Below are 24,889 nucleotides of genomic sequence, written 5' to 3'. Positions count from 1 at the left end.
CCATTGATTGACTTCCCTATAAACCGTCGAGCACCCTAAAAGTTATATAATTAAATTATTATTTAATATATAAACAAATATTTCATTTGCCAAGAAATTTCCATAACAAGTTTCCACTTAGTCTTTTTTTTTTAATTAGAAACCGTGTGACCCAAAAAAGAAGTAAGAGACTTTCAATATCAATAAGAAAATAAAAGAAAAGCCATTATCAAAGAATCTTATGTTATTATACATGTAATCGAACATTCAAAATTAATTACTAAATATAAATTTAATATAATTACACAATATGTTTCTTCTTTTTATCTCTAGTTGCTTCTAAAAAGTTCAGGTGGATGATCGATTTGATTTCCATTCGAATATATCATCTTAATTAATTAATATATTACTAGATATTAGCGTGTGTATCAAAATTCGATCAAACTAACTCCCATCAAATTAAGTAAAAAAGAAAAGCAATTGCACTCAATCAAGCGGATGATTCTATATATCTTATCTCCACTTGTTTATTTCACAATTTTCTACTACGATATACGTCATGCCATAACGCAGCTCACATGACCTCATTGCTCGATCATTACGATTTATATGCCTATATAATTATGCAACCTATTGATTGATCATATGACCAAAAACATATCTATATCTTCTACAGTTCTACTTCCAATGGAGTTGGAGGGTTTTCAGAAATGTGAAGCTAACTATGTGCCTTTATCACCAGTTAGTTTCTTAGAAAGAGCCGCATTCGTTTACGAAAAAGCATCATCTGTTATTTATGGTGATGTGACATATACATGGAAAGAAACATACAACCGATGCATAAAACTGGCTTCTGCTCTCTCGATTTGGGGAGTTAACCATGGACAAGTTGTAAGTTTCCTGACCTTTATATCATAACCTTTTTGTTTTGTTATGGTTTCGATGTTATTATATATATGATTGATTCAGTTTACATATCTGGAGGTTTTGTGCAAGGCCAAATTTGTAAAACCTTTTTTATTTTAGTAAAAGAGAGAAATACAAGAACAAGAGTTAACTAATTATAACATACAAAGTATGTTTTTCGTATTTTGTTCTTGTACCTCATATCCAAAGTCATCGAGATTATGAGAAAATCAACTCCCAATTAAGAAATAAGAAAAATTATTTATCTTAGAATGTCAACTCCTTTCTAGAAGCACATTATTTATATGGCATGCATAATAAATGTTTACAAGATGACGCGTAAAAAGATTAGTTCTTGGACGTAATTTGATTCCACTTACCTAATATGTCTCATTTGTCGTGCTCCTATTAATGCATTTCACATTCTTAAATTCTGATCTAATCAGCAGCACCCATCCTCATCAATTTCGGACTTGATCTTTCTTTGTTATTGATATCTTTTAGCTTTGGGAGAATTTTATATATGTTTCTTTTAAACTTCAAAATATTATATTTGCCCAGTTTAATTTATCAATATCATATTTACCCTTCATAAACCTGCAAAATATCATATTTGCTCAAATCATTTTTATAATGTTTTTAATACTTTTTAATCATTTTTTATACCTTAGAATTATTATAATAATTAAAATTTTTGACCATATTATCCTTACATCTATGATAATGAAATGTGAACTGCTAAATTGTTGGAATGTCGTCCTTTTAACAAACAAAAAAATCCATCTCCAACCCTCTCTATGGAATGTATATTTTGATTGTTTAGTTTTTGTTGTTGTTGATTATTATCATGTTGTAGATGGAGGATATTTTAGATATTACCATTGTTATTTTGATGTTTAAAAAATACATATACCATATTTTAATATTTAAAAATGACATATATGATATTTTAATGTTTAAAAAAGATATATATGATATTTTGAAATTTTATGAAGGATGAATATCATATTTAGAAATTTTATGAAGGGTAAATATGATATACAGAAATTAAATTGGGTAAATATGATATTTTGATTTTTAAGAAGATCATATATGAAATTCTCCATTTAACTGTAATGTGTTATTTAACCGATTGGTGTTAAGACTGGACAAAGGAGGCCATCCATTTGAGATAGATTATGTTAGTTTTGTATTTATCACGTGTGTATTAAGTTGTTAGAAAGTTTGTTCAGTTAGTTAAGTTAGTTGATGTTCATTTGAGATAGATTATGTTCAGTTAGTTAAGTTAGTTGATGTTCGGTAATCATTTCGGTGTTTTAACACATTTCAGTCAATGAAAAACTATCTTCATTCTCTCTTAACCTTGATTTATGACATGGATCAAATTCACCTTGATCCCTTTTCATCTTTTCATCAATCTTCTTCATTCTTTCTTTCTCCCTTTTACTATATGGCAATCTGATGAAATTAATAATTCTCATGTCATTAATGCTTCAAGTCCTTTTTTTTTCTTGGATATTCTGATAATCCAGTTCCATACTCAATTCCAATGTCTTTAATGGAATAGGTTTTTCTTCTTAGATGAGGTCCACAACTATTGCTTTATTTCCTAAGAACAAGATCGGATTTGTTTATGGAACAATTGTTCAACCCTCTATCACTTCCTCTTCATGCCCAAGCTCAAGCTGGTTTCATGCCAATCAATAGTCATTAGATTCTCTTGACAAAAACATTGTTGATAAGGATTCTTTTTCTTCAAGCTCAACGATATGAACAATTTGGTGGGGATTTGATCAATCAAATCCGACGACAATTCTACTCGTTATCTTGAATAATCATATGATTTCTCATCTTCCGGCGCCAAAGTAACAAAGTTTGGGACTAACTACATATCGTTTAATGTTTCCCTCTGTGTTTATGTAGAGTTGTAGGAATCAATACACATCTTGAAAATCAATGTCTAATTCAACTTCCATAGGCTTAAATGACACTTAGTTGTTATCTGGTAGTTGGTAGGGAATAGCTGGTAGTTGGTAGCGAATAACGAATAGTTGGTATTGGGTAGCAGGCAACTGAAAGTTGTGGTTTTTATTTATTATATGAGTGTTTAATAAAAGTAGCTAGAAGCTTTTGAAATACGTAAAGTTACATAAAACGACAATTGTTTTTTAAAAAGACAAATATATAAATATATTTTTTAAAGGCAATTCTGGAAATTGGTTTAAAAAATTCAGTAGCGTTTTGTTAAATGTTACATCAAGTAGCTTTTTAGATTTGAAGCATTTTGTTTAAACTAAACGATAAACGCTCGTACTGCCAAACGAAGCTGTTTGTTTAAATAATATCATTTTGTAGAAAAACTAGAAGCAAGAAGTTAGAAACTCTCAAATGCTCTGTATCAAACGCGCCCAAAGTCATTTAGTGTCAAATCTTAATTACAACTTATTCTTTAATCATTTATAATTCTTGATAATACATAATAATATCACCTATATGTTTATTATAATTGATACATTTTTATCCTATACTGATCTATATTATTCCAACACCTCCCCTCTTCCTCCCCCTCCTCCCACCCCCCCCCCCCCCACACACACACACCCCTACATACTGCCACTTCCATCGCCTCCACCACCACCATTATCTCCGCCACTACCACCATCAACAATTGTCATCACCTACGACACCGCTGCTACCACCACCACTACAACCACTGCCACTGCTATTGTCCCCCTGCCACCAACTTCGTCACAGCTACTACCACCTCCACTAACATGTATGTCACCGTTGCCACCACAACTACCATAACCACTACCATCCATTGTCACTACCACTACTACTCCTGCCACTACTACTGCCAACAACCGACATATTCATATATGAATATCACTTATGAATAGACACATACTTATTCATATATATTCATATACGAATAAGCATATATATATATATATATATATATATGAAGACGTATTCATATATTAATAAAATTTGTTCCGTCCCCCCGGTGTGTTAGATCATTTAAGCGACAGATTCGAAATGAGTGGTCCAGATTCATTCCCTCGTTCTTAACCTTTTTTTATTAATTGACCCCTCCTCTATATATATGTAACTAACTCTTTGGTTTGACAGAAAGGAAAGGGCATTCGAGAAATCCGATGATAAAAAAATTATGTGTGTACAAAATTTATTATAACAGAATTTACACCAAAATTTATAAGAGCAATAAAATATTTAGAGTCTATGGATAATAAAGGTATACAAAGGTTTTACATAATTAATTATATAGAAAATAACTCCTTTTCTAAAAATGTATTAGCAAAAAGAATTGAAAAAAAAAGTTGTAAAAGTTCTATAAAAAAATATTTATGAAAAATATTAAGTTTAAAAACAAATATGTAAAAACATATTCAAAATCTTTTTGTAAGAAACGTTTGGAAGATTTGGTTAAAAAAGTTGTGCAAAATATACAGATATTGTACAAAACTTTTAAAAAATAAATAAAAAAAAAATTGGTGTGGAGCAAAGTGTGTAAAAATAATTTAAAATTATAGAAACAATACAATTCTGTGACCAAACTATGAATGCAAAAACTTTTCTGTTCATCTTCCCATGCGCATTAATGTATACTAGGAAAGAGTCCATGCGTCACATGGGTTAGAAATAATTTAGTGTTTTCTGAAAAAAAAAAAAATGGCCAAAAATCAACAGTTTACAAAAACATGTAAGAGCGATGACAAACTCTAAGAGTGTACAGTATGGTTCACTACTCATTGGCCAAGGAAGGACCAAATTTGTAATAACGCGAAAAAAAATATTGAAATAGAACAATGTTTGAAAAGGCAGGGACCTAATTGACAACTGGATATACTTCTGGGTGGAGATTGCACAATTGGATATACTTATGGGTGGAGATTGCATGAATAAAAGTTGAAGGGACCAAAAGTATGAAACCCTCATAGAATGGTGGCAAAAACCTAAAGTCCTAAAGTTTCCTTTGTTACATGCGATGCGCTTTAATATATATATATATATATATATATATATATATATATATATATATATATATATATATATATATATATATATATATATATATAGAGAGAGAGAGAGAAAGAAAGAGTTAGATTCAAATGTTTTCACTATCTATTGTGTGCATGTATGACTGATTCTGGACCAATCATTTTAGTTATTTTAATAAAGTAATTAATGCATATTAAATGCTGAAGATGTAATTAATATTCATTATATCTTCAACATGTAATATGCATTAATTACCCTCCTTAAAATAACTAAAATGATTGGTCCAGAGTTAGATGCACATAATAGATAGTGAAAACAAAATAACGTAACCCTATATATATATATATATATATATATATATATATATATATATATATATATATATATATATATTAAATGCTGAAGATGTAATTAATATTCATTATATCTTCAACATGTAATATGCATTAATTACCCTCCTTAAAATAACTAAAATGATTGGTCCAGAGTTAGATGCACATAATAGATAGTGAAAACAAAATAACGTAACCCTATATATATATATATATATATATATATATATATATATATATATATATACACACACACACACACATAGGGTTAGATTCATGTGAGACGGTCTAATTTTGTGAGACGGTGAGACGCATTTTTTTATTTTTTTTATTTTATTTAGTTAATTGAAGTTCCGAAAATAATATTTAAAAAAAGAATTTTTGGATTTTTCCATTTATTTTGCATTTTAAATTTATTTTTTAGAATATATACAGTGTAATATTCTATTAGAATATTTCACGTATTTTTCAAAAAAAATGGAATTTTTTTTATTTTTTTATTTTTTTAGTTAATTCAAGTTCCGAAAATAATATTTAAAAAAAGGAATTTTTAGATTTTTCCATTTATTTTGCATTTTAAAATTATTTTTTAGAATATGTCAGTATAATATTCTTGTAGAATATTTCACATATTTTTCAAAAAAAAAAAACAGAATTTTTTTTATTTTTTTTATTTTTTTAGTTAATTCAAGTTCCGAAAATAATATTTAAAAAAAGAATTTTTGGATTTTTCAATTTATTTCGCATTTTAAAATTATTTTTAGATTTGGTTTCACGGTCTCACAAAATTAGAATGGTCTCAAATGACCTGAACATATATATATATATATATATATATATATATATATATATATATATATATATATATATATATATATATATATATATATATATATATATATATCCTACCAAATAAATCAAAATCTTTTTCCCACATGACTTCTTCTCTTTAATTTGGCCACATGAAATTTTTTAGAATTTTAAAATTTTTTATTTTCCACTTGTCATTTTATTGTATTTTTCATTTTATTAAATTAAAATTCCACATTTAATATGTAAGGTAATATATATGTAAAGTATTTATTAGAAAGAGTTTATATACATAATGTATTAAAGTCTTATTAATTTTAATAATTCAAAATTTTTCTTATTTCTCTTATAAATTCAAACTTTTCAAATTGTTAAAATTTCATATTTTTTTAAATGAACTCATATAATACATGAGTCAATACAAGACTTTAGGCTAAAACTTTAAAAAAAATTAAATTATTACTGTTATTTTAATTAGTACATCTAAAAGATAGAAAAGTGGAAGTGTCCAAATGGATTTAGATTTTTTTTTTCTGAACAACGAAATCACATTAAAACGAAACTAGCAAGACACTAGAAAAGTTACAACATACAAACAAAGGAAATAGGAGAATTACACCGATCAAACTAATTTAAAGAACTGAATCTCTCTCTATATTTCAACCATATGAAAGAGATTAACTAAATATCAGTGGCTGTCTCCATTGGGTTGCTCCTTAAACTTTTGAAAACTAAAGCATTTCTAGTCTTCTATATACTCCATAAACCGAATATATGAGGGCCCATAGCAATCTCTTCATTTTCTTAGTCAACACCATGGTCTTTACCAGCCCCAATATGTCAGAAACATCAACAAGAATAGATTTCAATAACATCAACCATTTACAGAACCAAGTCTAACCTTTTTTAGCAAAACTACACTTAAAAAACAGATGCTCGACATCTTCTTGTTCAATACCACAAAACTGGCAAAGAGATGATGACCAAATCACTCCTCTAACAACAAGGTTTTCGGCAACTGAGATATTCTTTAAACATAAATGTCAAACAAAACAATTCATTTTTATAGGAGCCCAACCCTCCAAATGAAAATGAAACGTGTCTGAGACCTCTTATGCAGTAGTCATCAAGTTACGCAAATTTTAAAATGTAAAACCACCCACCTTGTTACATTTTCGGACCCACGATAGGATTCAACCCCTATCTTATCAAGGTCAAGCTGATGTGACATCCAATTTTAAAAAAATAAATAAATAAATAAATTATTTTTACATTCTCGTATTAAGTTTTCTTTCTACGTATTAGTTCACGTATAATATCTTTATTATTATTTGAATTTTCATTCGTTAACTATAAAAAAAATCCTAATTACTTATTTTTATATATGTTTCAATATAAATTCGAGTTCTTTACATTTCGATATAAATTTTTTATACTTGTTCCTGATTATTAATCTATACTTTTCCTATATATGACTTTGGCTCAATATGATACGTTTTCATACGATAATATAAGCTGGTTAGCTAGTGAGATCCATTTTATATATTTATCTACTAATAAATAAAATAATATTTAATTTTTTTAATACAATCATCAAAATTTAATTTATATAACGGATTTGCACTGTTATAACACACGCCGAGAAAGTTTCTAGTTATTATTATTTGTGTGGGGACATTGTTTTTGGCCTCGCCCCATACGTGGCATATGTAATGTGAGTGTGTTACCAACTTCTTGATGGATACACTTTGACTAACAAACATGAAAGACTAATAAAACATGATTTCTTAAAGACTTGCAAGTTAAAACCCAATTATATATTAAGCATTTTTTTGTGTTTGTATTCAAATAATGACTTTTACTAATTGGAAGATTTTTTATTATATATATATATATATATATATATATATATATATATATATATATATATATATATATATATATATATATATAAAATGTAATTTTGACTTTGTGAGTATAAGTTAGTGTAGCTAATAGTATAATATTTTATGTACAATGTACAAAGATCTTAATGCCTGAAGTTTAATTTTAATCTTTTAAATTTGTATGATCTTTCACTTGCAATCTCTCTATTAGTTAACTGATATTTTCAATATTTTTACTTTTTAAAATATCATTTATATCACTTTCACCTTTTATTTTCTAAGCTTTCGTGTGTATCCCCACGTCATCGTATTATATATATATATATATATATATATATATATATATATATATATATATATATATATATATATATATATATATATATATATAACATGATTTTCATCATTTACTTTTCTAATACGCAACAAAAAAATCTTACAAACATCGCTGCAAAGTGCAAGCTCAATTACTATTTATTATTTAAATCATAAAAATATTAAGACAAATTTTCAAAAATAGTCTTTATGGTTTTCATTTTTTTTCCTAAAATAGATCTTATATAACTTGTATTTTTACGCTAATGGTCTCTTTAGAGCAAACATTGCACACTATCAGTCCTTATGATTAACATCCTTACTTTTCTATTTAATATAATATGAAAAGACTATATTGCAATATTTTATTTAATTATTAACATGTGGGTATTTCTCTCTCTCTCTCTCTCTCTCTCTCTCTCTCTCTCTCTACATTACCTATCTTCTATCTAGTTTTAACACATAAAAATACCAACACCACCGGCTGGAGATATGAACACCAACACCACCACCAGCTGCCGACACCGTTGGAGACTTATTCATCAGACCACCATCGATACCACCTTTTTTTTTTCTTTCTTTCTATTGCTACGATGGCCACCTATTTCTTTCTCTTTCTTCTACTACAATGAATGCATCATTCGGTCAGAGATCATGAAAACCCTAAGGCCGACATTGACAGTAGCGGTCAGAGGATCGATTTACCATGTCCCCTCCTCTTAAATATGATGTAGGTTGCAACATCACCCCTCTTTTGTCATCAACTTACAACCTAGAGAAACCCTAATTTACTTACAACACCGCTAAAGTTCTTGAAAACTCGAATCCACCGTCACCACAAACCCTAAACCGGTAAATGCGAAATTGAGGCAGTGGCGGAAAAACTCTACAAGTTGGCTCCTTCAACTGATTGAGCAGTAGAAGAAGGACTGCTTCAGTGGTTTCTTACGTTGAAGGGTTTTCATATTTGACGACATAATAGATCTAACTAGATGACGACGACAAAGGCGGTTCAAATCTACATCGTTGGGGTTAGTTTGCGTAGTCTGGCGTCGTCGAATGTTTTGTTCTCTTTTTTTAATTTTCCGACGATGTCATTGTCAGATAATGCAAGGGTTCTAGCGAACAGTAGTTGACCGACGACGATGATGATCCGATAGCGATGGTGGCTGGCAATTAAATGTTGGTTTTGTAAATGTCATATGACAGTTTTCGTCGGTTTCAAACTTGGTTATTCCTAGTTTTTGGTCATTCGTTTTTGTTGCACAGATCATAGCATTCCACATTCTCTGTTAAAGAACATTTAGTTTTATCCCATTAAACACAAGGGCATAGAGAGAGGGGGGAGGGGGAGGGGGCAGCTGCACAGAACCCAAAAATTCTTATCATATATTATATATTTTTTATTTAAAAATAAAAACTTATAATAATAGTAGGGACCTTTTTTCCTGTCTCGTCCTAAGCTTTTGAAGAATTTTTATTCCTCAGTACCGACCGTACGATTGAATTTTTGATTGTATCATTGAAATATTTCAATCTGAAAGTGTGTTATAACTCTAGGTGAATCCAAGCAATAAAAACAACAAAGATTTCCCGATGGTAAAAAAAACAAAAAAAAAATGATAAAGTCAAATCAAATCCTCATCAAATATGAGACTAAAAAAAAACCAATATTTGAAAACGAGGTATGAACACAATGGTAAATTGGATAAAAAAAAGATGAACATAACGTGGTGTGGGGTGGTGAATGTTGATGTGGATACAGAAAATCACTCATATCTTATATATGTCATGTCATCCCTATTGGATATTCTTTAAATTAAATTAAGGAATTGCTAGTAGTCATTATCAACGATAACGGCAGCATGTACTTTACTTTATTGACTATTGACAACCATTAACCAAAGAATGTTGACATAGTGACATCGAAGAAGTAAACGGTCAATAATGTGTTTGTATGTTAAGCCTGTTTTCTTTACGTACAAAATTTCATGCGAAACTAATTTGTTAAATACTCCATAAATACAATACACAAATGCAAGGTTAATTATATTTGTAATATCTTTATAGCTTAGTCATATAATTGCAATTATCTTTAATTTCTTTTGGAGTCCGGTTTGTTGATCACAACTAGGTTCAATATGGCTTGGTTACAAATGTTGGGTGTTTGGGTAAATAAGACCATTTTTTTTGTGGGTTACAAATTTTTTGGAAAACAAATATCTTGACATAGCCAACATACTGATTTTATTGTATAAAATGGAAACAATATTTTGTTTTTTGATTTTTACCTACTATGTCACACTAGTAATTGAGTCTGTGCTTTGTTGTGAGTTTTACGTGTTTTTTTTTCGTATTAAGAATGATAATTAATTAAACCAATATAGTATATCACAACTTCTTGCATTGTCATATATATAATATAATTTTTTTAAGTTAAAGAACAAAAATTATTAAAGAAAATCAAATTAAATGTAATATGACGGATAAACACGAAAATTTAGAAAATGAAAGTGATAAGAGCAACATTTTATAAAATTCAGAATTGTGGGGTCAAAATAACATTTAAAAAAATAGAAGAATGGAAAATGCATTTTATAAGGTAGAGGGAAAATCATAATATATATATATATATATATATATATATATATATATATATATATATATATATATATATATATATATATATATATAGAGAGAGAGAGAGAGAGAGAGAGAAAGAGAGAGAGAGAGAGAGAGAGAGAGAGACTAAAAAGTAAAAAAAATGAAAATGGTATTTTACAAAGTTAAAGTTGAAAAGATGAAAATGATATTTTAAAAAGTAATAAATAAAAGAATATAATTTTATAAAATAAAAAACAAATGATAAATTATATAAAGGAGAGATTAAAATTAAACGGCATACTTGCACATCTGTACATAACAATGTTGATGTTTAACTACAATAATATTAATAGTACATTTGTGCACTGTTCATGACAATATGTACTTTAGTTATATAGTAACATTACTTACAAATAAAAAGTTACAATTTGTATATATATTTATAATTAAGGACTTCTTTTACATTTTTTAATTTTTGCTTAAGTTTTGAATTATATTTCAATTTTGGTCAAAATTTCTCAAATGAAAATCTACAAATTCTTTCTAAAATTTGTTTTTTTTTATGACTTTTTTACAACCAACATAAAAAATAGATCAATCTATTGTTTACAAGTTTTGATTTTTTTTTTTTTTTTGGTTCTATGAGTTTGGATTTATTATTCTATATTAATTGGCTCTAAGGATTTTGATCTATTTTTTCTTTTGATTGTAAAACAATTATAAAAACATCTAAAAAGGTTTTAAAGGGTTCCAAAAAGATGTTATAAAAACCTTTTGTAAAAAAAAAGTTGTGAAAATATTATAATGTTGCGAAAAAATGTGTAAAAAGTGTTAGAAAAAAGTTTCAAAAAAGTTTTAAAACGTTGTACAAAAGTTGAAAAAATTAGTAAAATACTTTTCATATAAAGTTCAAAAAAAAAAGTTGTAAAAGCTTTTAAAATAAGTTAATTTGTAAAGTAAAACCAATTTTAATGTGAATTAATAATAAAAAGGAAAAAAAGGAAAGTTTAAACCAAATTCATAACAAAGTTTAAAAGCTGGACAAGAAATGTAAAATTGTAAAATAATATGCTAAAGCAGGTAAAAAACAAAAATCAGGTCGGGTTATTCTTTCAAATAACCAAAACCCTGTCACAGTATGACATTAAGATTTCTAGATTGAGTGCAGATAGCTAGTGTGATGCCTTGGTACATATTGGTGAGCACTTATGTTTTTTATTAAGTCATTTAATATTAGTATTACATATCATTAAAAAAAATCTTTAAGAAAAAGAAAAGGGTTTACGGGTAGCTATGAGTGGTGAAGATGGATTTGCTTCATTAATCTCTCCAATGTTTTAGAAGGCGTGACGCGGCGGCACACCAAACTTCAAGCTTAACGAGCTATGGCGAAACATAAAGTTTTTCAAGGCGTGATGTAAGGCGGCGATTTTGTATTAATATATAATTATATTATCACATAAATATATATTTATATTAAATATAACTAGTTTTTAGAAATGTTATATCAACAACTAATAACAAAAAGTTAACAAAAACACAATACTTGTGTATGTCCGATTAGAAAATGCATAAAAATGAGGAAAAAAACATGTCTCAAACGAAAAAACACACGTCATAACACGTGATAACGTGCCATGGCACGCAATATCACGTCTTGTCATGCGTCCCGCCTAACAGCAACGTTATGAGACTTTTCTTAACGACGAAGTCACACATCACGCCATGGCACGCCTTGGCGTGCACCATGAGCTGCGTTTTAGAACACTGAATCTCTCTGTCTTGCAATTCTTCAATGAAAAAAGCATATGGTAGTGTGGTCTTCAGAGAGCAGTTTTGTGTGATTGGATATGCAACATGCTTCCTTGATTAGGTGTGTCGAAGGTTAGGTCTGGACAATATTGTTAGTGTATCTCACATTGGTGTGACACACTCTCTTATGTCTCTATGTATGTTAGCGTATCTCATCGCTCCACAAAGGTTCTTTTGGGAAGACAATCTCAAGCTACATGTATATCTTATAAATATGCATGTTTAAAGGAGAAGGAAACAGATGATGGGTGTAGTCTTCAGTAACAATAATAGGCTGGATGGTGAAAGATGGAATTACAGAAGATAACAAATAAGAGAAAGGATGTAGCTAAGGTAAGCTGGGGTGGTCTCCTTTTCAATGCAACATCCCAAAATTTTCAGACAAAATTTTCATTTTAAATTCATTTCAACACATCTAAAAATCATGTCAAAACAACCGAAATTGTATCATGGTGAAATATCATCAGAGTACAAAACCCTAAAACCACATAATGCGAAAACATAGGCGGATGTGGTGCGATCAAGCCATACCCTTCCCTTTCGAGTTGGAAGTACCTGAAACGTAAACTAAAAACCGTAGACACAAAGCTTAGTGAACCCCCCCAAAATACCTCATACCATACATACATACAGTCAAAACATATATGGGTCTATTTTATCCCCTTTCGGTCTATTTCAACCGACCGAGTATATTTCAACCCCTTTGGTCTCTTTCAACCGGTACCGGGTATAATTCAACCTCTTCGGTCTCTTTCAATCGGTACGGGGTATATTTCAACCCCTTCTGTATCTTTCAACCAATATGGGGTCTATTTCATCCACCACAGCTAGCGTATAATAATAACAGTAAAAGTCATAGAGACAACAAACATATAGAATAATACATGGAATTCTCACGAAGACAACTATCATCCTATTAACATAATCCAGTGGTCCGTCGTTGGTGCCTTTGACCCACGTGTATAGTGAAGGAAACTCACCTCAGATAGAAGATATCAAATCACACTCGAGCTGTTGAATCTGAAATTCTCTCACTAAATCACAAATAATAAAAATCCTAATTAGATATTAGGTCATAAACTATAACCAGAGTCCCAACTCATCATCCTCAACCTCTAGGATAAAAGACTATTTTACCTTTGTCCCCTACTTGGCTCAACTAGCTTGTCCAGATAACTCTATAGTGGCCCAAGGCCCAAAATTTGACCAACCCATAAACCTAACGTCTAACTATGGCCCAACGGATACAAAGCCCAAAATCTAGCTAAGGCCCAAAGCCCAAAAGGAGTCCAAGACCAAAAATAATGTCCAAAATAATGGAATCCCACTTCACAGTGTACGCCCTACGTACACCTCGTACATGTAGTGTACAAGCGTTGACTCGAAAAGCAGGTGCTTGACCTAGCACGCCCAGCCTACTAGCCAGATGGCAAATCCTCTACTTTTGACTTAACCACTTAAGTTCTTAACATCCAAACTTCAGATGTACATTATTTTAAGGTCTTAACACGTAAAGTTGGAAACTTTATAGTTTTGCAAGACTTAATGGGACCAATACTCGTTTTTTACCATAAAGACCCATTTTAAGAGCCCTAACTCATGCATGGTCCAATATAACATATCAAGATAACATTTTTATGTACAACGAACATGAGAGAAGCTAAGATGTAGCATTCCTAGCTGCTCGAGTAGCTCATACCCCCAATCATGACTTAAGGGACCTTAAAATGCACAAAATCAAGCCCTAAACTAGATCTATCATAAAGAACCATCAAGTTTAGAGCTTTATACCTCCAAAAGCTTTCCAAATTGGTGATGGTTCTGGATCCACAAGCTTCAACTGCACCAATGCTACTTCCAAGAACTCTTCTTCCTCCAAGATCACCAAAAACACCCTCAAAGGTCACTTCGAAGCTCAAAACACTCAAATGGCAATTAGGGTTTTGTTCTTAGGGTTTGGAGAAGATGAGGCTGGTCATAAGAAGGTCCAAGAGTAACTTACGGTGTTTAAATATGGCTCAAATCTTAAAAACTAGGGTTTCTCCGAGGTGACCGTAAGCCCCGCGTACTCCACGTACGCCTAGTGTATGTGGATGCCTCCATGACCAACCTTTCTACCCAATACGCCCAACCTACTGGCCAGGGACCCAAATGTAATAAATTTTAAGTTTGATGGAAAAATAGAAGTACATGAAATTTGAATGTTCCAATTCTCCCTACTTGAATCAGGCTTTGCCTTTGACATCCATCGCTGTAAACAACTCCGGATAATGCTTCCTCATCTCGACCTCAGGCTCCCACATATATTCTGAACCCTTGCAGTGCTACCATTACACCTTTACCTGAACCATCATCTTGTTCTGCAGAGCCTTCGCCTTCCTATTAAGGACGACAATCGGTCTCAATATAATTTAGGTGAATATCCTCCAAAGGAACCACCGCAAAATCATCAACCAAATATTTTCCACATCTGAGAGACCTGAAACGTGCTATGGATCTGACTGAGCTCCTTAGGCAAATCCTAGAGATAAACAACCCTGCCCACCCATGCCAAAACCCTAAAAGGACCGATATGCCTGATGCCCAACTTGGCCCTCTTCCAGAATCGGATGACACCTTTTCAAGATGACACCTTAAGGAGTACCATGTCCTCAACTCTGAAATCTAGATCTGATCGATACTTGTCGGCATAACTCCTCTGTCGAATCTGTGTTGTCTGAAGTTTACCCCGAACCTGTTGGATCAACTCAATAGTCTTGAGTACTACCTCAGTACTCCTCATGATCCGCTAACCGACCTCCCCTTAACATATCGGGGGTCCTTCACTTCCTCCCATAGAGCATCTCAAAAGGAGGTCGATTAAAGATGGCGTGATAACTGTTGTTATACGAAAACTCTGCCAAAGGGAGACACATATCCTAACTCCCACCGAAATCCCATACACATGCCCGAAGCATATCCTCCAAGGTATGGATAGTCCACTCACTCTGTCCCTTAGTCTGCGAGTGGAAAGTCGTGATGAAATGTAGACGAGTACCCAAATCCTCGTGAAACCTCTTCTAGAGCCTGGAAGTAAACCGAACATCCATGTATGAAATCACTGACACCGGCACCCCATGCCGTGCCACAACCTCCTTGATGTAGATGTCAGCCAACCTCTCCATAGCGATACTCTCCTAAATCGAAATGCAATGCAAGCTCTTAGTCAATCCATCCACGATGACCCATATGGAATCCACTCCGCGCACTGTCCACGACAACTTCGTGATGAAATCCATAATAATCTCTTCCCATTTCCAAACATGAATGTCTAACAACTGCAACTTGACATGAGGTCGCTGATGCTCAACCTTGAATTTCCTGCAAGTCAAGCACATATCCACATACCAGGCCACATCTCGCTTCATGCATTGCCACCAATAGTTGATTCGGAGATCTTTATATATCTTTGTTGCTACGGGATGAATAGAAAACCTCGACTTGTACGCCTCTTCCATCAAAAACTAGTGTGCACCACCCAAATACGGAACCACACCCTCCGATAAAGACTCAATAACCCCCGACTATCATAATCGAAGGAAGCCAGCTGACCTACTATGCGCTCACTCTTCTGGTGCTATTTGTTCATAGTCCCAACCTGAGCCTCTTGGATCTGCTTTAAAAGTGGGGTAATCATTGTCATCCTCAAACACATATCCCTGACCGGAGCTGCGGACACCTTACAGATGAGAGCATCGGCCACTACGTTAGCCTTCCTCGGGTAATAAAGGATCTCACAATCATAATCCGTTACCACATCCAACCATCTACACTGCCTCATGTTTAGATTCGGCTGATCCATCATATACCTCAGGCTCTTGTGATCCGTGTATATAGTACAGTAGACCACACAGAGTTAATGTCGCCTAATCTTGAGGGCAAACACCACCACCCCTAACTCCAAATCGTGTGTAGGGTAATCCACCTCATGAGCCTTTAGCTGCCTTGAAGAGTAAGCGATCACATGATCCCGTTGCATCAATACTGCACCCAAACCCATTATCGACACATCACAATAAACCAAAAAATCCTCACCCTCCGATAAGGTTAGAATCGGCGCCTCACACAATCTCTATCTCAAGGTCTCAAAAGCTGCCTGCTGCTCATTCCCCCAATGAAACGTGACAGTCTTCTTCGTTAATCGAGTCAAAGGAACCGCTATCTTGGAGAAATTCTAAATAAATCTTCGATAGTAACCTGCCAATCCAAGGACACTCTGAATCTCATATGGAGACCTCGGAACCTCCTACCTCATCACCGCCTTGATAACACGAACACAGATCAATCATGAAAAACCAAGATGCATCCCGAAGTTGGTCAAATAAATCATCAATCCTCGGGAGTGGGTAACGGTTCTTCATTGTTAGTTTATTCAACTACCGGTAATCGATACAAATCCGATTCGACCCATCCTTCTTCTTCACAAACAAGATCGGCGTTCCCCATGGCGAACTACTCAGACGAATAAATCCCTTGTCTAACAGCTTCTGCAGCTGTGTAGACAACTCATGAATCTCTGGAGGTGCTAATCGATAAGGTGCTTTGGCTATTGGAGCCGAACTAGGAACCAAGTTAATCTGAAACTCCACCTTCCTCTCTGGAGGCACTCCAAGCAAATCCTCCAGAAATACATCTAAGTACGCCGAACAATCGGAACATCATCCATAGTCGCTTTACCCTTCTCCAAGGTATCCATAACACAGGCAACAAATTCGAAGCAACCTTCCTAAAGATAATGTCTGGCCCTAGTTGTTGAACATAGAACCGGCCCATGCTGAACACCCTTTCCCTGAACCTCCAACTCTCCCCTACATGGGATCCGAATACACACCAACTGCTACTCGTAATCAATCACTGCCCCATTGGGGCTCAGCCAATTCATCCTCATATAAACCTTGTTCTCATATAGGGAATAGGAACTAAATCGATCGAGTATCGGTCATTGAAGAAATCCAAAACACGATCCCGATGAACCTTCGATACTCGCACATGACAATCATCAGCAATTTCAACCTCTAATGGATAATCTAGCTCCCCCGGAGCATCGACAAATCTCTTGCTGAGCGCGAGAGATGCAAAGGATCGGGTAGCCCCCGAATCAAACAACTAGAGCAGAGATACCATTACATGGAACGGCCTAAAAGCAAACACAAAATATTAGAAGGAAAATTAACATAAATAAAGAGATAAGGAGAAGATACATACCCGTCACCACATCTGGTGTTGCACGAGCCTCCTCGACTGTCAGATGAAATGACTTGTTCCAAATAACTGGCACCTCCGCCTTGCCCTGGTGGCCATCAATGATCCTCAAAGTCACCAGAGCAGGTGCTTCTACTGGTCCCACTTCTGCTAAACTCAGGTATTTGGCCTTCATATGGCCCATCTGATGACAATTGAAGCAGATCAGATCAGATCTCTGGGTGGTAATGGTGGTGGTACAATCCCTGATGAAGTGTCCTATCTTGCCACATTTATAGTAGCCCAAACCACCCTACCTACAGACTTCATCATGTGTTTTGCCGCACTTTCCATAGCCACCCCGGACCCTGCTAGCCCCTCGATCTAGAATTGAAACCATTGGGTTTCTTCGCTAAAATCCTAGTCGTCTGCCCATGCTCCGCCTTCCTCTTACCTATGTGCTCTAAATCAATCTCTTGTTCCTGAGCTCTAGATATCATGTTATCCAGTTTTGAGCAGTTAGAAAAACTAATAAACTCCTGAATATTTGGTCTCAACATGTCATGATATCGAGTCTTTCTCATCGCCTCGTTTGCAGCATACTGAGGTATCAGTAGGTCTCTCTCTCTGAACTTGGCGGTGATATCCTCCATGGTCTTAGTCTTCTGTCGCATATCCAGAAACTCCCTCGCTAATTATTGCACCTCAACAGCTGGTACAAACTCAGCTTGAAACCGGGTCGCAAAATCTGACCATGACATGGTCTCAATAGTTGGCCCCCCTAGAGTATAGCCAACCTCCTCCCACCAATCCCAATCAATGAATGATGTCTTTAATGGATGATTCTGGTTGACAATAGGTGGTGCTAGAATGCACAGCTTTTTCGAGCTTCATCTTGTGCTTGTTTCAATACAAAAAAGTAACAATTTTGACTTGAATCAAATAGGATACAACCCACCATCAACCACTATCCAACCACCATAACCAACACAATCACTATAGCCATTAACCCAAATCCAACATTACCCTCCTTCACTTTTTCCTGAACCACCGAACACCACCCACACAAACACCATTCCTACATTTTACCACCATCACCACAACCTACACCGATAAAACCAAATCACCCAAGAAAAAAAACACACAAAAACAAAAACTGACCATTAACTTACTCCCTCACATGCAATTCCCCTGTTCGTCATCCTTTCCACTTCACGATGCCACCATTTTCAAACCTACAACTAAGAAACAAGGGAGATGCAGAGGAGGAAGGCTGCAATCGTGTGTTAATCGAGTTTTGAGAAGGAACAAAAAGAGGTGTTCAGTTCCTTTTTTTACTGGGATACATATATGGACTGGGGAGTTCGTTACCAGTGGAGATGGCAGTACCGGGGGAGAAGGTGGCCAACTAGTGGTGGAAAGGATGGCAGAATCGGAGATGCAAGGGGGAAGGAGCGCCTACGTCTGTGAAAGAAAGAGAAGAGGGAAAGAAGTCATATATTAGGGCAAAAGAGGAATATGCGTCTCTTTTTTAAGTTCAGATACGCCTCCACATCTGAAAAATTAAGAGACATTTAATAAGTTAAGAGGCATAAATTCATATCCAAACAAACAGTCTAAATCTTAAAGATTAAGACATTACCTCTTAATTTCTCAATTAAGAGGCTACCAAATAGGGCCTAAATGGAAATACAATACCCATAAAATATATGTTTTAGTGACTTAATTATAGGATAACTACAATATGTTATCTTGTATGGAGCAATTTCTTAATTGTAGGAATCAACTCTCAATGAATCGTTTTGGATGTAGCAAAACAAGTGAGAACGATTTTACAAGTCAATGCTTGTTTCCAGATTCTTTTGAATTTTATGTAGACCAAATACATCATGTTTAATTTGTACAATATCTTAAAATAACAATTTAACTTTTTGTGAGTAAAAGTATTTGACAAATATGTTAGTATATTAGGTGAATTTCAATTACCAGACCGTTTTCTTAGCTAAACTTTTAATTATACAGTTATACTAACTAAGCTCACGATGGAAAAAACTATATTTTAAATTAAATACTTTTATTATGAATTTAAAAATGACCCCTTAAGTCTTTAACAATATATCCTAATGTTTTAATGCTCCTAACCATAACATAATGTCATTATAGGTAGCCGCTTTGGCTCCAAATGTACCTGCCCTCTATGAGCTGCATTTTGGTGTTCCAATGGTGGGTGCGATCCTTTCTGCACTCAACACAAGTCTCGATCCACTCACATTAGCAATCACACTCCAACAATTGCAACCCAAAATCATATTTGTTCATCACCAACACATTCAAACTGTTCTTGAAGCATTCCGGGTACTATCGCCGGAAAAACCAGCAACACCACCACCACGCCTAGTTCTCATAAACGGAAAACACGCTGCCACTGTCCCATCAAACACTCTCTGTTACAACGATCTTCTTTCTTTAGGAAAACCCGATTTCAAGATCATAAATCCAAATGATGAATGTGATCCAATTTCCATAAATTTCACTTCAGGCTCAACCGGGAAGCCCAAGGGGGCTATATATAGCCATAGAGCGGCGTACTTAAACTCTTTGGCAGTTATCTTCAGATACGATATGAGAAAAAGGCCAGTTTTCTTATGGACGGTGGATATGTTTCGCTGCAACGGGTGGTGCTTTCCATGGGTGGTGGCGGCATTGGGTGGCACTAATATTTGCATCAAAGAAGTCACAGCGGAGATTATCTTTGATTCCATTGTGATCCATAAGGTAACACACTTGTGTGGTTCGCCTACCATTTTAGACAAGATCGCAAGCTCCATAACCAAGGAACAGCAACCTATTCCATCACCGGTTGATCTGATTGTGGCCGGACCTTTGCCACCTTCAGATACCATTCTGAAAATTGAGAGCCTCGGATTCAACATTCACCATGGGTATGGAATGACAGAAGCTCTCGGACCCATGACTCATACATCTTTGAGAACAAGAAACGAAAAGGATAATGAGAACATAACATGTCGCGAAGGAACTCACAACATTTTAATGGAAAATGTCGATGTGAAAGACCCAGAAACAATGATCAGTGTACCATTTGACGGGAAGACGATCGGTGAAGTTGTGTTTAGAGGTAATGTTATGATGTCCGGGTACCTTAAGAACATGGAAGGGACACAAAAGGCGTTTAAGGGCGGGTGGTATAGAACTGGGGACCTTGGTGTTAGAAACCCTAATGGTGATATAGTAATGAAGGATCGAGTTTTGGATAGCATTGTTTCTGAAGGGGACATTGTGAGCACACTAGAGATTGAACAAGTTATAAAGAATCATCCCTTCATAAAAGAAGTTGCAGTTGTTGGGAAGCCAAACCATATTGTTGGTCAAAGTCCTTCGGCATTTGTGACACTGAAAGATGGCTGTTCTTTAAGTAGCAACGATATCATCAAGTTTTGTGAGGAAGAATTGTTGCCTCGGAATATGATCCCTATAGACGTTGTATTTGGGATTTTGCCCAAAAATTCCACGGGCAAAATTCTAAAATATGTTCTTAGGGAAAAAGCCAAGGCCATTGAGGCTATCACCTTGATGAATGGACATTGAGTGTTTATGATTTTAATTCCCACTTGTTTGGTATCTATCTCAAATAAGATATTCTATATATACATGTTATAGTATAAAACTTCAATTTTTATTGTTTTCATTCTAGATAGCATGATTCAAAGTTTTATACTTGTCAAAATAATGGAACGTTGCAACAAGGTGCTTTAATTTTCTCATTCCAATGACGCATCCATGATGGATTAAATTTTATATAGTTTAATGAATTTACACAATATTATTTTAATTTTCATATATTTTAATTTTTTCTTTAAAGTTCGTTCAACTATATTTTAATTTTCATACATTTTAATTTTTTCTTTTAAATTCATTCGACTATACAAAAGACCAATAGAATATACTTAAAAAGATTATTTGTTAATCATTATATATTTTCAAAGTTTATTAATTAATTGAATAGCTCACCGGCCACTAAATTTTTATATTATTAAATGTTAATATAAAAATTTATTATGATTGAGTTTAATTAATTGAATGAGATTCCACTTTATTCAACTATTTTACTTATTTTTTATTTTATTTATTTTATTTATTTTTTGAAACGTCAAATCTACTCCTAAACTACACCTTAAATCCACATATGTCCACAACGTGACTTGAACCTTCAACCTCAAAGAGGAAGGACAACACTGAATACCGTTGAATTAGAAACCCTTTGGATTCTTTAATTAATAGTCCAATTTATTTATTTATTTATTTTTGCATTGTACTAGAAAACAACATCATGTTCGAGCTCAATTCCAAAAAGCTTGATATAAATGAGAAAGAATAGTTGGAAAATTAGGATAAACAAAATTTTCGTTAATACAATTAGAGTTGTACAAAAGCAAACAATTTTGAAAAACCAATTATTTGGTTTTATGTTTTAGAAAGACAGTTCTTTTGTTTTCCTTTTCAGTTTGATTTCTTTATATATAAAACTCAAAAAAGAAAAAACCCGAATCGAATCGAAATACCCAAAATGATGTTTTATATATAAATTTAAGGGATTTATGCACTATAGCACAATAAAATTTGGCGAATTTACACATTTAATCACTCAAGTATTTTTTGTGCTTATTTGGTCCATAACATTAGGAAATACCGGCTAATTAAGGGTTTGAGGGGAATTGTATCCTCTTTAGGGGTAACATGATGATGTAGCTGAGAATTTTGAGCAAAACCCATATGAGGTTTTTGACACTGTAACACAACAAAGTTTGGCGTATTTACACATTTAGTCAATCCTAACTTTAGGATTGAGCAAAACCCATATTCTTAACAAACTTATCCCTCTGCAAATATGGTCCTTACGCTAAGCGTACTTGGGGCGTACACATGACGTAGTTCATTAAATGGATCGCGGGTGCATGTGAGTATGTCGGGCGTACTCATGAGGTACGCAGGACGTACTCAGCAGGTATGCAAACCCTAATTCTTTAGGGTTTGATCACTATTTAACCAACCTTAACCCTCAACATCCTTTCCACTTCCAGCCTTCATCCTCCCAAAATGACCAGCCTTCATCCTCCCAAAATGACCTGCCTTCATCCTCCCAAAATGACCCCTTGCAAACCCAAGTGTTCATTGTGAGTTTTTGAGCCATTTGTGTGCTTTGTGTCCATCCTTGAAGGAATAAGATATTTGGAGTGCTTTTGGAAAGCTTCAAGCTTTGTAGATCTGAGTTTTTCACCCTGCAAGCAACCTCCAGAAGGTATAAAGTTATGAACTTGATGAATGTTTCCTTAGATCTTGCTAGTTCTTAAGCTTTTATGCATTTTGGTCCCATAATCTTGGTATTCATGAGTATGGATTACTCTAAACCATAAGAGATATCCTTTCAGACATTTTTGAGTGCTAGGAACCATAAAAATGTGATCTTTGTTCCTTTCTTCCCTCCATGAAAGTGTTATGATGCTTGGGTTTGTGTATTAAGTTAAGGTTTTGGTTTTTTGGACTCCTTCTAGCCATGGAAAGTCATAAAGTTGGAAAGTTTATGATATAGAATGATATTTGGGACTAGATCTAAACTCCGGAAGTAATGTCTTAAAGGAATAAGCACTCAAAGAAGAAAAGTGGAATCAGGTCGTGTACGTCGGGCGTACACAATGGTATGCAGCATGTACTGGGCAGAGGCCCCATAATCTGGCCAAGGATCTACTACGCCCAACATAGTGACTGAGTATGTAGGGCATACTCAGTCTGTGTTGACCCCCTTTGACTTTTTGACTTTGACATTGACCATGATTTTAACCAAGTTTGACTTAGGGGTATTTTAGATAATTTGAATAGTGGTTTGAGACTGGGTCACTATTTATGGTATAGGTGACCGGTAGAGACAACATTTGGAACGGTGATCTGTTCAGCTATATTTCAGATTGTGAGGTGAGTTTTCGTCACTATACTCGTGGGTCGTAGGCCCTAATGTCAGCCCACTATATTATGTATCATGGTTAGGATGTTGCTATGTTGTAGTGATCTATTATATCTGCATGATTATCTATTATTTGTTGGATATTTCTTTATGTGTATACGTCGACATATTGAAACAGTTTAGGTTGAGGCGGTTCTGCTTTGTGTTGAAGGCCAAGAAACCGAGAGCATTCTAGACATGAGTTGAGGACCCTGTAGGGGTATACCAGATCCATGCTAAGGGCTCGAGAGCATTCCAGACATGGGCTGAGGGTCGGGAAGGGCCTTCCAGACTCATGTTGTGGGCCTGGGGGCAATCCAGACTTATACTATGGGCCCAGTGTACATGTTTATTTATGTTTTATGTGTGGTATTTTGGGAGAACTCATTGAGCTTTGACTTACAGTTTAAGTGTTATGTTTCAGGTACTTCAGATGATCGTGACAAGGCGATGACGTGATCATACACATCCTTCAGTGATATGTTTTGGTGATTTTATGATACTCTAATTTTGGAATAACTGTATCTGATACTTAGTTTTTATGACTTGGAATTTGATTGAACAATGATTTTACTTTAATTGGAAAATGAAAAATTTTATCGTGATCAGTGGGATATTACAAGTTGGTATTAGAGTCCTAGTTTGAGAAAATTGGATGAGCATCTGTGTGAATCAAGACTCAAAATAAGGATCTATACTTGTTTTAAAAATTGTTTTCAATTGTTTTCGAAAGTAACCAAGGAAGGATGAGATGTATATGATCAGCTGGAGCAAGAAAGTAAACCCCAAGATACCCACACAGTTAATTGTTTGTGATGGTTATGATAGAACTACATGCTAGTAGTAGGCTAGGGATCTTCCAAAATTGCATGATTTAATTACCTGATGTATGATGTCTGGTAGCCTAGGAGGATTTCTTGTATGTTAGATGGAATTGACATCATACTGTAGTTGCTTAGTGTGTGCAACTTAGTTGTACATAACTA

The 24,889-nt window shown here is 34.0% G+C and overlaps 1 protein-coding gene across 1 annotated transcript; it reads left to right on the top strand.

Moving 5' to 3' along the window:
* Positions 1-592: 592 nt before the first annotated feature.
* Positions 593-21,651, top strand: LOC111901233 (butanoate--CoA ligase AAE1). Its single transcript, XM_023897109.3, has 2 exons — positions 593-870; positions 20,051-21,651. The coding sequence occupies exons 1-2, from the start codon at positions 625-627 to the stop codon at positions 21,491-21,493; spliced, it is 1,689 nt and encodes a 562-aa protein (XP_023752877.1). The 5' UTR covers positions 593-624; the 3' UTR covers positions 21,494-21,651.
* Positions 21,652-24,889: the final 3,238 nt, after the last annotated feature.

This window comes from Lactuca sativa, chromosome 3, assembly GCF_002870075.4.
Source record: "Lactuca sativa cultivar Salinas chromosome 3, Lsat_Salinas_v11, whole genome shotgun sequence".
In the NCBI taxonomy this organism is placed as follows: Eukaryota; Viridiplantae; Streptophyta; class Magnoliopsida; order Asterales; family Asteraceae; genus Lactuca; species Lactuca sativa.
This window is presented reverse-complemented; position numbering and strand designations above follow the sequence as displayed.

Coding starts and splice junctions, on each gene's coding strand:
- LOC111901233 (XM_023897109.3), top strand. CDS start 625: ATGACCAAAAACATATCTATATCTTCTACAGTTCTACTTCCAATGGAG. Junction 871..20,050: donor GAGTTAACCATGGACAAGTT/GTAAGTTTCCTG, acceptor ATGTCATTATAG/GTAGCCGCTTTGGCTCCAAA.